Source organism: Bos grunniens, chromosome 27 (assembly GCF_055505025.1).
Source record: "Bos grunniens cultivar Pamir isolate PY7600 chromosome 27, Bosgru_T2T1.0, whole genome shotgun sequence".
Classification (NCBI taxonomy): domain Eukaryota; kingdom Metazoa; phylum Chordata; class Mammalia; order Artiodactyla; family Bovidae; genus Bos; species Bos grunniens.
Genome location: NC_141191.1, coordinates 2605739 through 2622068, shown reverse-complemented (window position 1 = coordinate 2622068; position 16330 = coordinate 2605739). Strand labels below are relative to the sequence as shown.

The following is a 16330-nucleotide window of genomic DNA, read 5'->3' as shown; positions in this document are numbered from 1 at the left end:
TGAGAGTAAAACCCTGTGAGGGTCCTAAAAGCAGCGCCCAAAGCTTGGGTGCTGGGCTCCGTGGAGGGCGGGCACAGCCGAGCCCTGTCCACACTGCACCTGCTCAGACAGACTGACTTTCACCCTGAGCTCCAGGGACACAGTAAGATTATAACCAGTCACCGAGAATCAAAATACATTCTTGAGTCAGATTTGCTACTGCAAGAGAGCAGTAGCAAAGGTTTTAGGCAAACTTCCAACAGCCAGAACTGTCACAAAAGTCATTTTTTGCTGAAACCACACGAGTCACAGTAACCGACTCCCTAACTGTTCAAATCAACACAAGTTTACTTTCCTCATCCACTTCACCTCAGGAAACTGAGGAATGGGAACTTATGGGACAAGATCACGCCAAGTTATTAATAAAACTGATGGTTCAAATAAAGATAAAGTGATAAGGCTCGGGTCTTGTCATTTGCTGTGCCACAACTTAAGTAGAGTAGAACTCTTTCTGCTATAATCCAACACATAAAAACCCAATTTCTTAAGGTACACATTTTGAATCGATTCTTTGAAAAAATAAGTCTTCTCTTGACAATAAAATTAATTTACAGGACAACATTCCCATAAGGCATTTAAAGATAATTCAAATTTTCAAAAATAAAGGCTAATCTTTTCAGCTATACAATATTTTCATTAAACAGATTCCTTGGTCATAGTGCAACTTTCAGACTGAAACATGTTGACCTAAATCCCTTTTTTCCTTCTGAATTTTGAGTGTTTTAGAGATATAGAGAGAAATTTCTAGAAATAAGTAGAAGGTGAGGAGGAAAAATAGAGCAGATACAAAGCATTCTCGAGATGCGTAAGCACTCTGTTCTTAGAAGATTCAAGTAAGCTGACCACCAGCTTCTTGTGATCTGGGATAATTTTAAGCCCGGCATTCTCAGTCACCCGCCCCATTCCGGCGGCTTCTCCCCATGAGCTGAGCCAGTAGAAATGTGAAGCACGAGGGTCCACAGACCACTCCCTGCAGCTCCATGTCCACAAGGACAGACGGCTGGCACCCTGGCCCCTCTCTGGAAGGTCCCCTGCTTGAGCACAGGCCTCACAGCTGGCGGTTGGTAGCCCGAGAGGTTGTTGATGGAAATTTGAAAACTCCAATTCACACCTTTAGGTCTCGATGTTTCCAAGTGTGGCAGTCATGTTCCCTGGGTGGGGAAGTGCATTTAGCGGGGAGGGGACAGAGGCCTGAGGCCAGCCCAGCTGTGTCGTGGGGAAGTAGACGTGGGTCCCCTGGACCACAGCGCTCCTCTCTGCCCGAGGGTACAGAAAAGCCACCCCGCTCGCTTCCTTGCAGGGACCAGTGGAGACGACGGGGGTGCAGAGCAAGACGGGCTGAAAGCAGCCGCTCGTGGCTTTTGCTGCAGCAGGAGCGCCCCCGCGTCTCCCAGGCCCCTCCAGCTCTGCCCCCGCTCTCTGGCCACACAGCCCCCGGTCCTGGGTTGGGGCGCCGAGTGTGGCGGTGGCGGGAGTCCCAGGCCCCTCCAGCTCTGCCCCCGCTCTCTGGCCACACAGCCCCCGGTCCCGGGCTGGGGCGCCGAGTGTGGCGGTGGCGGGGGTCCCAGGCCCCTCCAGCTCTGCCCCTGCTCTCTGGCCACACGGCCCCCGGTCCCGGGCTGGGGCGCCGAGTGTGGCTGTGGCGGGGGTTGGGAGTTACCTGCGCTTCCTCTCCTGCGCCTCCTCTTCCAGCGCACTGCTCATCCTCTTGGCGCACAGGGGGCAGGTGGTCCTCCCCAAGGTGGTGTCCCCCAGGCTGGTCTCCCCCAGGGTGGTCTCCCCCAGGGTGGACTCTCCCAACGCCGCCCGGCTGGACTCCCTCTGCGAGGACGACTTCCGAGTGACCGATCTCTGCAAAGACGACTGGGCGGAAGCGCGCCTTGGTGCAGGGGAGAAGTGCAAACGTGTAGTTACAAACAGCATCACTCTTTCCATCCCCCAAGCCTCTCCTCGGAATGCACGGGCACCCACGCCTGTGGGCGCGCCTGTGTGTACACACCTACCTGCTCGCGCGTGCACACACTCAACCCTGTGTGTGACCTCCTCCCCATCTGCCCGTGTCCAGCCCTGGGGGCGCCCCCTCTCCCCAGACTCAGCTCCCTGCCACCCCCGCCCGCCCTCTGGGGCCAGCAGGTGCCCGCCAGGCCCTTCTGGCCTGAGGCCGCAGTGATGTCTATCTTAAGAGATTTGAAGCTCCCCAAGGCTGCGGGAGGGGCAGCGAATGTTTGGCTCTGTTTGTTCCTGGGATGGCAGCCGACCACAAGGGCCACGGGCAGCTCTAAATATAGGGGCCGCGGAGCTGAGGCCAGAGCCAGTGCCAGTGTCCGTCTCCTAAATTATCGCCGCAGGAGCTCACTGATGAAGCTGCAGCTTGACACCAGCCCATCAGACAGAGAGCAGTCTACCTTCTGCTACCTTTGTCATTAACGTAGCAGTATTCTGAGGTCAGCTTCCATCCAGTCATCACTTTGCCCCTACACACTCAGTCCCACCAGCATTCCCTTCCATGGAGTTCCTTCTCATGGTCCTTGCTTCTGGGTGAGCTTTTAAATTCTAGTTCTGAAGGCATGTGAAGGAAGATCCCTGCCTCATGAGCTAAACCCGGGGCTCAGAGCCGATCTAAGAGGACCTGCTGGGACCTGCCAGGATGTCATGCAGTAGCCCCAAAGCTTTCTGTGCAGCTGGGGCTCCCAGCTCCCTCTCTGCTCTGGACACAAGCATCGGGGATCACAGCCCTCCCTGAACCCCCAAACCAGTTCATCTCTGGGCTTTAGGAAGCCTCCAAGGTCAGACACAGCTCATACTCGAGATCAGCCGCCTCATCAGTGACTTTCGACTTACTTCTTTTTCGCTGAGTATTCATCCAGAAGGTACCTTGTCTGGATATTGCGGTATGACTGGTCAAAGTGCTTGTGTCTCTTTTGGTAGAAGGGCACAGCAACGAGCGACATCTTGGTAACTCCTGCAGGAAAGAGCAACAGGCAGAGCTGAGGCCCTGCATTTCCACTGACCAGGCTGCTGCAATTCCTACACGAGAATCAACTCCAACTAACTAAACCCTTCCTAAAAGAAAAGAAGGGGACAAAAGGAAGACTCTCTAAGAGGAAATAGTGTTGGACGCCTATTAGGTCCCCCGGCACCTGACTGCCTTTCTTGTTTGAGTCCATAAAAAATCAGAAGACTGAGCTACACTTTCCACTTAATGAATAAACTCACCCAGTGTCTACAGACGACCTAGTCTGTTCAGGCGATGTGGAAAGCAATGTGAGTGATAAGGATAAAAATAACTGAAGCACAGGTCAAAGAAGTACACAAACACTTAGAACCCGAGCGAGGAGGAGACAAAGCAGAGAGAGGCACGAAACCCTCTGGGAAGTGGAGTGGTTGCGGGAGCGGGGCACGTGGCCCTGGAGTGCGGCAGCCAGCAGCCCCCAAGAAGGCGCCGTTTGAGAGGAGCCTCTCTGGGTGGGGAGGTGACGGCGGCCGCAGGGCGGGTGAGGGCATCCCTGGAGCAAGGCGAGGCAGGACACAGGGTCGCAGGGTCCCAAAAGGAGAGCTTTCACTCTGCAAAGACCACAGCCACATGTGGAGCATTCAGCATCTGTGCAGAGGCTGAAGCCACTCCTGATTGAAGGGGCCTTGAGAAAGGATGGTGCCTCCAGGACACACCCAGGCCCACCCGTCTAACAGCCTGGCCCACTCACGGGCGACCTGTCAGCTTACTTCATTGGGGGAGCAGGCCTGGGGACGGAGCCCAGCTCAAAGCCTGCGGGGTGCAGGAAAGTGAGTGTGTTTTGGCTAAATTCTCCCCAAGCTTCTCTCTGCTAGAACAGTGGTCCCAACCTTTTTGACACCAGGGACCAGTTTTGAAGAGGACAGTTTTCCCACAGACTGGAGGGGGCAGGGTTGGAATGATTCAAGTGCATTAGATTTATCATGCACTTTATACCTATGATCAGCTCTTCAGATTACCAAGCATTAGATCCCAGAGACAGGGGGCCCCCTGCGGCGGGAATGTGGGGGTCTGAGGCAGGGCGTGTTAGCAGCATGTGCTGCACGTGCCCGCCAAGCCAGTAGCCCGCCAGCTTCCCAGCTGCCTGCCTCTCTGAGGGGAGCAGACAGCGTCCCCCAGGCCCTGTGGCTGCTGACCTCCAGACAGAGGGGCTCAAGGACCCCCCAAACCCCAGTCCATTCTCATCTTCTGTGTTCAAACTGGAGTGATCTGGCCCAGAGTACAGCCCACAGGACAGGGTGAAAGCTGAGGGGCAAGCATAGGATCCTGCCTGCGGCGAGCCCCCCACTCTGCACCACTACCCACACTCCTGAGCGGAGGCTAGGAAGCCTTCCAAACACAGGGTTTGTTCCTCGTCTGTGACTCACAATCAGGTCCCTTTAGTCTGTGATCTCCCAGAATCGCAGAACTGCAGAGCTTGGCAAGGTCCTTGGGGGTTAGCCAAGCTCCTGCCCTTGGGGGAGGATGGGCAGGTGCCCCCGTGGCCAGAGAGGGGAGTGATTTCCCAAAATCAAACAGAAATGCCCTGTGTGCACACAGAAGCATACAGAAGACCAGGTCCAGACACCACCAGACTGCTCTTCCTGGGCATTTTATACTTTTCTGCACTAACTCATCTCCAAATTCCCTCCTAAAAGCCAGCTAGTCAACCAACCACCATGGATCCCTGGGGTCCGGCGTGTGGCACGTGGTGTACATCTGACTGTAAACACACAACGGAAACTTCCGCCTAAGGGAGCCGATGCAGACGCAGCCCCTCCATCCCACCCAGCTCTGAAAGAGGTGCTGTGACTCTGAGGTCAAGTGCGCAGGTTCGGACACCTGCAGCCCTGGGAGGGACTCGACCCTCCAGCGCTCTGCGTGGCTTTGATGCTCTTGTTCTGTCTCTAACCCGGACCTCCGGCTGAACGTGCACGCTCCGCAGGGAGGAACGCACACTGACACCAGTGGCCGTCTGTGCCTGGCACACTAGTGTCTGTTGTTATCGAGCTTAATTGTGTAGGCAGGACGGGGCATCTGAAAGCACACGCTTATCATTTTAATATCTGCAGTCCCTCAACTTCATCCCTGGGATTTTCCAGGGAGTGACTCAGAGCGAATCTTCAAGGAAAGTTTCCCCTCTAAGAAGGCACACATTCCATCTCTGAAAACGGGTCGCTGAGTCCATGTGTTGGGGGCCAGGGGTCACCACTCAGAGCCAGTTTCATCTCCGAGACGCCTTCTCCCACCGGCCGTGCGCTCGTGGGGAGGAGTCCTATGGCAGAGAAGCCCAGGACGCCTTGCAGCTGCGGCTGCACCGGTGTCCTGGCCCATCATGATATGTACATGTCTCTGCTGAGCCACCCGTCAAATCTGTCGCCTTTCTTGGCAGAGGGAAGAGTCCAAAAATGGCCAAGGTGACAGGGGAGAATAAGCTGTCAGGATGTGTTCAGAGTGTAGCAGCTAGCGCCCCAAAGAGGCAGCCGCCCCTTGGCAGGACCCCGGTCCTGTTCAGAGCCAGCGCCCCATGGGCTCTACGTGCAGTAGGCGCCCAGCTTGTGCTGGGCTGATGGGTGGCTGGCGAACCCACCCTCTCCTGCTGCGGGCGAGACCTCTGTGGTGATGGGGACGCAGGGCTGGAGTCGAGTGCTTGCCCTTCCCCTGCTTTGACTGTGGACTTGCCGGAGATGTGTCCCCCAGGACATCAGGGGCCCGGCGGTACCTAGCCCCCAGCCCACACGCTTCTCCACTCACTGAGTAGACATCCTGCCCAGAGATCCAGGAGGCTCCCCCACATCCACCCCGCCCACAACGGGCGCACCTGTCCGTGCCAGCCACGCATGGACCCCGGCTGGTTGCGTCTCAAGGATGGAGAGGCCTTGGGGGTGCCTGCTCCAGGCTGACAGCGAACTCCTATCTTTGTGCATGAGACCCATGCCAGCGGGACTGCCACACAGCCAGAGCCCACGCCAGGCCCCGTGCAGGTGCTGCTCGGTGGACCTCGGGTTCTAGAACCTGCCCAGCTGTGCCTGTCCCTGCCTGCCCGGGGCCTGTAGATGCGGGGAGGATGCCCGTGGAAACGAGCCCTGCAGGCCCAGCCCCTGCTCCAGAGTTGTAGCCCCTGGGTCTCAGGGGACCATGGGGACACAGCCAGCTGCCCTCTGGGGATCCTCCAAGAGGAAGGGGTGACAGCATGTTTGCACAGACCTCCCTCCGCTTTCTCCTCTTTAGGAAAACAATCCCCTCACTCACCCCTCAGCTGCCCCCAGCACAGCCTAAGGGAGTGAGTCCCAGGGGAGGAGGCATTGGGGCCAGAGCCCAGCTCTAACCCCACCGCCCACCCAGGTCAGCGTCTTTCACGGAGAACAGAGGGGCTGGGGGAGGGGGCAGGGCACACTGGGCACACTGGTGGCCAGGCTCTGTGACCTCCAGAGACAACACCCCACTCTGACCACTGACCGTCCTCCATACCAAAGGTACACAGTCAACCAGTCAACCGTGGTCAAAGCACACGGGGTTCGCTGTTTACAACTCTGAGTGAATTTACACAACTCAAGCTGCGTGGTCTCCTTCTGTCCCGGTTTGAGTCTCGACCTTTCCTGCGAGGAAGCCACCTCAGGTGATGAAAATAAGCCGCCTGCTCCCGGGCTCCCGGCAGCAGAGCTGAGCGTCCGTCTGACCCGGAGCCGCTGCTCTCCACCCACGGGTGCTCCTGACACGTTTGGGGATCGTGAGCCCGAAATGAAACATGAGCTGGACGTGCCTCCGTGGCAGGCTCCGCCCTGGTCCCGTCCCATGAGGATGGACCGGAGTCATCACCCATGTCCCCAGAAGGACTTTAATCCGTGGAAACATGTCCATTTACTTCCATGCAGTAAAAGAAAGTGTGGTTTGTGCAGCTAACGCGCTCAGAGTCCACGAGCACAGCAGGTGCGAGCGCCTCCAGAGAACAGAGCACACAGCCGCCCCCACCCCGTGGAGCCGGCCCGCCCCACCCCCCACCCCAAGGAGCTGGCCACCTCCCCCCACCCCAAGGAGCCGGCCCCCAGCCCCCACCCCAAGGAGCCGGCCCCCATCCCGGTTCCCAAGACGGACTGCTTTCCCTGAGGCTTTCCAAGCTACTCAGCCCAGAAGTCAGTGTAACAACAGAGCACAGAGTAGCCCTTCAAATCCTCACCCCCTGACGCGGCCTGACGCCTAACGTCTGGTAGCCAGTTTTTCAAGTGTTCCCCAAATAGCCTCTGAGCCCCGGGACTGAATGTCTTAGCAGTTCCCTCCTTGCTGCTGCAGTCCCCGGGAGCTGGTCCACACCGCCCCGGCGCTTAAGCAGGATCAAATTAGACAGAGAAACAGGATAAGGCGCTGCTTCCTGGACAGGAGCACTGCCCTCTCCAGCAGCCCAGCGGCCTGCCGCAGCTTTCACAAATGGAGAGAACTAGCAACAAAGGAGATTATCCGGAGATTTCACCCCACAAACTTTACCCACTGGTTTCCTTGTCTCCATAAGAACACGTGGGCCAAGTTCCCTAGTTCAGCGTGAGCCTCACACAGATGCCCTACACGTACGGCCCAGCCTTACTCTAGGACAGAACTCTAAATCAGCTTTGCCCCGAGTGCTCTTGGAAGCCTGTGTTACTGCTGTATTCATCAGGGCAGGACCTTAGATCAGGAGGTGGGGAGAGAGCAGCATTTCTGGGTTTCTTTGGTGGCACCGTGTGGCATGGAGGATCCTCCCCGGCCAGGACCAGGGCTCGAGCCTGTGTCCTCCCATGGGATTCCAACCGCTGAGCCCCCACCTTCCTGCCTCGCTGCTCCCCCTGCACCCTGGACCTCCCGGGTGTAGGCTTCCAACCCCACTGCCGTCCTCTGGGGCAGCGTTTCAAAAGCATGACCAGCACTCTGGCTCTCTCAGGGGAACCGAGAGGGAATTGTGCAGGCTCATAACGCACGGAAGAGCTGGGGGAGCAGCCTGCTGCTGTGACGGGAGCTCTTGGAAACAGTGACGAGAAGCACGGAGCTGTCCCCTCCCTGAGACGCTGCAGTCCGGATCAGAGTGCAATGGCCCTGGGTTCTCTTTTTCTCTTAAGAAAATATCCAGCTTTATTTCACACCACTTCAAACCTGCCCTCTCTTGCCAGAGGCTCTCATTTCTGAGGCTCCAGAAAATTGCAGACATCCATCAACCGACTGGGGAACCTGGAGATGCTGCAAAATCCAGGCTAAGGTGCGAGGGCTGGAACGGGCTCAGAAGTGCCTAACAGCACAGAAAGTTTCAAATCCTGGCACAGAAACTCAAAGTTTGACTCCAACTCTTGGCTGACGTTTGTCTGCGACGAGTGGACTGCTCTGGTTCACGTTTCTTCCCCCGACACCCACTGGGAGTTTGAATGCGGTCAGCTCCTACCCACGCCTCAGTCCTCCCTGCCCAGCCTCCCATGAGCAAAGGAGAGAAGAGGAGACTCACCGCAGGAGGGGCTGGCCAAGGGAAGAGGGTTCACAGGGCCGCAGGATCTGCTGGGGCAGCTAAGCGCGGCTGCCTCCCGAGGCCCGGCCGCGGCCCATTTATGGCCGAGGAGATTCTATTTATAGACCCCAGGACGCCTGGCCCCATGGGGCTACCTGTGTCCTAAATCATTAGCCTGATCTCAGGAGGGAGAAAGTCCAATTCAAGTTGGAAAAATGGAAACGCTAAGAGCATCCGCCCACACTCAACAGGTGTACCTTTCACACCCAGGAAACCGAGGCAACTGACCCAGAAAAGGAGCATGGGCCCGACCCCCTACCCGCCCGTCCTCCCTCCCTCCCCCACAGCTTCCCTCTGCACAGGGGTCCACAGACCTATTTCCAGCACTTCTGAGCTAAAGTCTCCCTGGTTCATGAGCAGACACCCCGAGACAGCTCTCTCGTGGAGAGTGGACTGCAGCAAACACTGAACCGTTTGGGCTCCAAACCCCGAGAAGGCTCTGAGCCGTGGGTGCAGGGAGGTGGCCTTGGTGGAGACAGGGGAGGTTCTGGCTGGGTTTTTATTTCAGAGACGACTCCAGCTGGGGGTTTCACCCCAGGTTTCATCCTGGGGTTAATTTACCCAGAACTTCCACCTAAAAGAAGACCCATGCCTAGTCGGCAAGTTACGTCTTATTTATAGTTATTACCACAGGCGTGCGTGGCATCTCATCCGCCCAGATGACTGCAGGGTGCCCGTCGTTTCTTGCGGCCCAAGTCCAAATATAAATAACACACGACTGGCACGATCGAGCCCCGGCTGCCACCTGGCGCCTGGCGCCGAGAGGAGGGGTTAGCGGGGGACCCCTGTCTCCGAGGCCCCACCCAGCCGCAGCACCAGCCCCCAGGCTGCTGGGCTAGGGGGGCCATGTCCCCATCTGTTGAGTGGTAAGGATTTCTCAAAGTTATAACACAGGGCCAACACTGATGCTCAGTTCAGAGAAAGCTGTTTGAATGCTTGAAAAAAGTAACATAATATTCTAAGGGTTTTTGTTAATTTCCGCATATTCTGTCTCAGAAAGCAGCAAAAGAAATGTTTCAACACAGTTTAGAGAACAGGTGTCCAGCTGGCCAGACGTTGCTGACTGTCTTACGTTGCAGAGGACGAAGGCCCACTGAAAGGAAGCTCCAGGCTTTGGCGAGAGCAGGAGGCCCAGGGCCGGGCGCAGTGGCACCGGGCACGCGTGTTAGCCTTCACCTCTGCAGAGGGTCCCCACCAGCAGATGCTGCCAGCAGGGGCCCTGGAGAGCCGGCCCCAAGCCCAGAACCCAACTCTTCCCCCAGGCGGGTCACCCCTCTTCTGCTGAAGGCTTCGCTTCTCACTGAAGAATGTGATCCTGACATTCTTACCGCAGCTCACCAGAGCTGACCCCTGCCTGGCCCGTCCTGAGCCTGGAGACTGGGTGCATGCCCTGCAGATGCCACCTGACAGGCTACACGATGGGGGACAGGGATCTGTGCCCATCACACCCCCTGTGCATCCCGTTCCCTTCACGTTGCTGGTCACCCTGCATGGGGGCTGCAGGCTTTCCCCTTGGGCTCTGCCTCCTGGACTCTGCCCCCTGGACCTTGTCCTCGGGACACAACCATCCCACGAGGCCACTGCTCCACTGACGCAGGCGTGTCCTAGAAGAGCTCCACAAATACCTTACCCAGGGACCCTCTGCTGGTCCAATGCAGGGGTCCTCTGCTCACCCTCGCTGGGTCTACTCCCTCAGGCCAGCAAAGCTGAGGGCTTCCCCATTCCATTTTATACTTTGCTCATCACATTGAGCTTATAAAGGCACAAGCCATAAATTTGCTTCTTCTGACAGCAAAACTTGGTTTCTGAAGAAATCATGGCCAAAAACCTTCCCAATTTGATGAAAAACTTTAATCAATGATCCAAACGGAAAGACTCCATCGACATTGCTTCCAGCAATGCATACATATACCTAATTACCACTGGGAGTGAAAACACCAGCTTAATATTCAAAAAACTAAGATCATGGTATCTGGTCCCATCACTTCATGGCAAATTGATGGGGAAACAATGGAAACAGTGACAGACATTTTCTTGGGCCCCAAAATCACTGCAGACAGTGACTGCAGCCATGAAATTAAAAGATGCCCGCTCCTTGGAAGAAAAGCTATGAAAAGCCTAAAGTGAAAGTGAAGTTGCTCAGTCGTGCTCCCATGGACTGTAGCCTACCAGGCTCCTCTGTCCATGGGATTTTCCAGGCAAGAGTACTGGAATAGGTTTCCATTTCTTTCTCCAGAGGATCTTCCCCACCCAGGGATCAAACCTGGGTCTCCAACATAGTAGGCAGACGCTTTACTGTCTAGTCACCTAGACAGCATATTAAAAAGCAGAGACATCATTTTGCCAACAAAGGTCCATCTAGTCAAAGCTACGGTTTTTCTAGTAGTCATGTAAGGATATGAGAGTTGGACCATAAAGAAGGCTGAGTGCAGAAGAATTGATGCTTTTGAAATGTGGTGCTGGAGAAGACTCTTAAGAGTCCCTTGGACAGCAAAGAGATCAAATCAGTCAATCCTAAAGGAAATCAACCCTGAATATTCATTGGAAGGACTGATGCTAAAGCTGAAGCTCCAATCCTTTGGCCACCTGATGCAAAGAGCCGACTCTTTGGAAAAGAACCTGACGCTGGGAAAGATTGAGGGCAGGAGGAGAAGCGGGTGACAGAGATTGGGTGGCATCACCGACTCAATGCACATGAGTTTGAGCAAGCTCCGGGAGATGGTGAAGGACAGGGAAGCCTGATGTGCTGCGGTCCATGGGGTTGCAAAGAGTCGGACACGACCGAACAGCTGAAAAACAGCAACAAAAGTACTGATGGGATTGACAGCACGTTACTTCAGAATTGAAACCTCACTGAATATTGGAGATACAACAATAGAACATAGCAAGATAAAATACAGAGAGGGAAAAGATGGGGAAAAATAAGAGCCTCCGAGGCTGCAGGATGACTTGAGGCAGGTAATACATGTGGTCCCACAGGAGTCATTAGGGTCCCCAAGGGAGGGGGCTGGACGGAAGAAAATACCTGAAGAAATAACCAGCACAATGTTTCTAAATTTGCTAAAACTCTGAACCCATGGATGTAAGAAATTCAGCAGACGTGAAGGTCAAGAAACGTGAACGAAGCTCCAGCCAGCCACGTGGTGATCCACGAGAACGGCTTCAGACAGGGCCACATGGTGATCCAGGCACTCAAGGCCAGCAGTCACAATCACCAGGACGGCTTCAGACAGGACCCGCTCTGCACAGAGGGGTGAAGACGAGAAGAGCTTTTCATGGAGACAGTGGGAAGGGGGGTCTCAGCCAAAAGCAAAAAACTTTCAGAAATGTGGGTGGCTCCCCCGCGCACACACACAGCTGGGGCGCTATGAGTGGGGTGCCCCTGCCTCAGACCCAGGGTGTCGGCGGAGCCTGGGGGCCCTGGTCTCACCAGTAACCAGGCAGCATAAGCCACCCCCCACCCCACCAGGCTGGGGCCTGAGGGGCCTGATCTAAACACAGCCCACACAGACTCCGCCACCTCCTTCTCCACCGAGCCAGCTAGGTCTGCACAGAGGGCTGCCCCCTACCCTGCTCCCCCACCTCCCTCCCGGAACCCAGCCCCTTCCCAGGTGCTCAAAGGGTGCAGGTGTCCCTGCAGCCCCACTGCTGCCCCTCCTCACCCCCCAGCCTGCCCCCATGGCCCCAGTGTCCTTGCGGTACCACCCCAGCCCATTGCTGCCCCTCCCGACCCCTGGCCCCAGCACGGCTCAGACGTCCTTGCAGTGCCCCCCCAGCCCACCGCTGCCCCTCCTCGCCCCCCGGCCTGCCCCCACGGCCCCGGCATCCCTGCAGTGCCCCCTCAGCCCACTGATGCCCCTCCTCACCCCCCGGCCTGCCCCCACGGCCCTGGCGTCCTTGCGGTGCCCCCCCAGCCCCCACGTGCTCTGCCAGCCTCGCCCTCCCCCCGCTCCCGGCCGCACGTGGCCACATTCCCCGTTTATCCACTTTCCACCGCCCTTGGGCCTCTCTGTCCACCTTCCACGGCCGTCACGTCACTCACCAGAATAGCCCTCAGTCCCCCGACCCTATGTCACCACCTCCAGGGGCCGTGACCCGCCACCTCTGCCACCGTCTAACCCCAGGGACCATCATGAAGAGACGGCGCGGCTGCCCTGGGGCATGGCCACAGCCCCTCTCTCCCCATCTCTGCCCGCTTTACCCCACGGACTCCCTGCCTGGGGGGGCAGGTACCCGACATGGACGCCCATCCTCCTAGGCAGAGTGGATGCAGTCATAACCTCCATGAGGTGAAGGCTGAGCCCAGGCCCCTCTGCTCCCGCTCCACGAGCCACACAAGGCAGGGACCCTGGGCGCCTCCCCCAGGCCCACCTGGCCATGCACAGTCCTCCTTGACACGCCCCTCCACGCCTCTGTCCCCCTCCAGGGCAGAGCTGGGCCCTTCCGCCAGAACCACCACTGTCTGCACCCACACGTGCCCTGGCTTCCCCAGGCCAGGCCCCGTCCCAAGCAACAGCCTCGGGGTGCAAACCTGAGCCGCCACCCCAACCTCGGAGAGCCCGTCACGCCTTAAAGACTAGCATGCCGATGTCCACCTGGCCATGGCGTCCTGGCTGGAAGGCCCCAGGCTGCCCCCTACTTCTGCTCAGCTAACCCAGTCCAGTCTCCACCTCAAGCTCCAGTTTTCGGGCGCCTCTCCCTGACGCCATCTAAGTCAGGTTCCTCTGTCATGTCCCCTGAGAGCCCTCACCGTGGTTTGTAAACGTACATGTGCAGTAACCGGGGCGATGGTCTGGCCCGTCCATCTACCCTCTAGCCTCTGAGCACCGTGTACCCAGCTGGCCGTGAAAACACCTCCAGGCCCGCAGGGAAAACACGCTCAACAGAGAGGTGCTTCCTGAAGAACGCACCGAACTAGCTAACAGGCCTCCTTCAACATTAGCAAGACACGGAGGGGTGACCCGACCCGTGCTCTCCCTGACATCAAAGAGCGGGTGCCTGGAGCATTCCTCAGCGCGTCTGTAATGGAGCCCAGAGTTTTTCCATATTTTGTAAATCAGAACTAATCCTAGGAAACCTGGCACCAGCTCCCGGCTGCATCTCTTTCAGGGTCATGTGTACATTCTGTTCAGCGTGACCTCTACCGCGTCCCTCCCTGAGATGGGGGTGTCAGAGCCCCCAGGGCCTCAGGTGGCCTGCAGCCCAGCTTCCCCAGGGAGCTGATGTTTCCTGACTCGGGAGGTTCTTCCCAATGAGCTAGAGAATAAAAGTTGTCTCGGCAGGTGGGAAACCCAGAGAGCCCCCACAGACCCACGTGGGAGGGGAAGGGCTGCCCTGAAGTGGGTTATGGTTGTCAAGGCAACCACAGACTTCTATGTCTTGGTAAAGCTCGAAGTTATAACTCAATCCTGAATGCAGTATTCATGGCTGTGTTTTTAAGCTGAGGACTGCCGTCTGACCAGCAGAACTGTACCCTGTGGGCACTTCTCCTAGCCCACTGTCCCCCACACCCAAGGACCACCCCCAGGACCGGAGCTGGTTGGCACCTGCACCCTCCCTGTGACCGAATTGGGCCTCCGCCTCGTCCCAGCTCAATAAAGACGTGTTTACTAACTGGGAGAGCATGGCCTTCGTCCTGTAGATTCTATTTACAGGCTTCTGTTTACAGATATGGCCCTCAATTAATGGGAAGTTTATCTCCACCCTGTCACTAAATAATCACAGCAGGGCCAGAGGAGGTGAGAGCTACCCAGGGCACCCTGAGCCCGTTGTCAAGGGCACTGGCCGCCGGCCTGGTTTTCCTGTCTGTTAATCTGCAGCTGAAGCTGCGTGCCCTGGGCACAGGCTCCGCTGCCCGGGACTTGGCTTCCCGGTAGGAGAGCGAGACTCGGATTAGATGGTCCTTGTGTAAGCCCCGATTTGCTGTGACTTCAGTCCTGAACGACAGCACCCGGGGAAGAGAGCACGGCCCCCGCGAGCAGGGTCCCCCGCGGCCAGGCCCGGAACAGGATCCAGGAAACAGGAATAGAGCCCAGGACGCGCCTGCCAAGAGGATTCCACTCCGTAAGCGCATCATGGCCTGGAGCTCACCAAGCTCACCGCGAGCGCGTGCTTCTAAAAAAGCGGTTGTCACAAAACAGAGCGGGTGGGAAGAGCGCTCAGCTGGCAGGGCCGCGTGTCCTGTGCGCGGCGGAAGCTGGCCGTGTGCCCTGGCTCCAGGGTAGATTGCAGGGGGCACAGACAGGCCAGGGCCAGCCTCAGAGGACCCCCAGGGCTGGACAGCACCGGCTGTCGCCGGCCAGCCCTTAGCTTCCTACAAATGCATAAACAGGTCCAGACAGGCCGAAGGCTGACGGTGGGACCTCTGGGCCTCTGTGAGTCTGTGGGCCACTTCCTGTTCTAAACCTCCCTTTGTGTCTGTCTGTCCATCTGTCTGTCCCACCATCTCTCTGGAGCACGCTGACCACAGCACCCTAATTACAACCAACATACGCTCACCCCACGAATGGGGGCCCAGACCTGCCCCATGAAAATGAAACCCCTGAGAGGCACACTCCGTGAGGATGACTTTTTCTCCAAAAGACTCTCATTTTCCCTTCCAGCCGAATATAAAGCTGAGCTCACGGAGCTTTACTGTCTCTCCCGTGAGCTCCTGCACTTTATTTTTCATGCCTGTGAAGAGCTGTCACAGGATTACCTCGTTCAACTTGAACTTCCCATGGTGCTCTTCCTGAGAAGGTTCCTTTCATCATCACAGACTATTGTACAGAGAAGACGCTGAGAAACAGGGTGCAGATAATGCCCCGCTGCTGAAATAGCCCAAGTTCATGCAACGGCTATTTACATAAAATTCTAACTTTGCCCAATTGGGAATGAAACTGCAGACCACAGTGCCTAGGATCTAAGAGTACTCAATTACTCATAAATTAAAAGACAACCGTCCGAAGTCTAATTTGGCAATGATTTTAGAAATTTGAGCAAATTATTTTCAAAAATGTACATAAATAAAGCTATTGCTATTCTACTCCAGGAGAGGCATAAACCATGTCTCATTCTCTTTTTTCTTAAACAGCTATTCCTGGGGCTGGCAAGAACAGATGCTTGATAAATATTCCTTGATTTGGTTGTTTAGAAGAAAATTAAATGAACTGAGTTAAGAATTGTAGTCAAGGCAGGAGTGGAACCTGCTTTAATCCTGTGAAAAGTAAAGATACAAATATCAACTCTTGATTTGTTAGAGGTACAAATGAAATAATGTTAAAGTATAAAAAAGTAACAACATATAGACATCATTACTATATGTGTCAACATATAGACATCATTCATTACTCCATTGTAGTTTATAAATTCAACATTATGTTTGACTCTTGATTATCTGCAGACTATCAAGTACTCCTTGAGCCCAAGATTTCTTGAACATTTTAATCAAACTTTTTGGACCCCCATGTGCCCTTAAAAATATCCCAAACAGTTCTTACTTACATGGGTTATGTCTACCAATATTTACCACATGAGAAATTTAGTTAACTTTAAGGTAACGAAATCTAACCCATTTTATGTTAACACAAATAACGTATTTACATAAAATAAATATATTTTTAAAACAAAAAAAATAGAGTGGCACTTCTTTATATTTTTAAGACTCTCTCTGACGTTTGGTTTAAGAAAAGTCACCTGGGGTGTTCCTCCGTTCAGTTTGTTGCAGTCTGGTTCTTGCCTGGAATATGTGGAGAAGATCCAGGCTCTCGTAGACACAGTGCAGGAGAGGCAATCTT

At 55.6% G+C, this 16330-nt stretch overlaps 1 protein-coding gene across 1 annotated transcript in view; it reads right to left on the bottom strand.

Annotated features, from left to right (window-relative positions):
- The window catches only part of MYOM2 (myomesin 2), a 63927-nt gene extending 55338 nt beyond the window's left edge, over positions 1 to 8589 (bottom strand). Inside the window, exons 1-3 of the mRNA XM_086381052.1 lie at positions 8496 to 8589; positions 2881 to 3001; positions 1700 to 1918 (exon numbers count right to left, since the gene is read on the bottom strand). Of these exons, the coding sequence (XP_086237178.1) occupies positions 1700 to 1918; positions 2881 to 2990 (329 nt within the window). The 5' untranslated portion in view covers positions 2991 to 3001; positions 8496 to 8589. The remainder of the gene's footprint in view (positions 1 to 1699; positions 1919 to 2880; positions 3002 to 8495) is intronic.
- Between the last annotated feature and the right edge of the window lie 7741 nt (positions 8590 to 16330).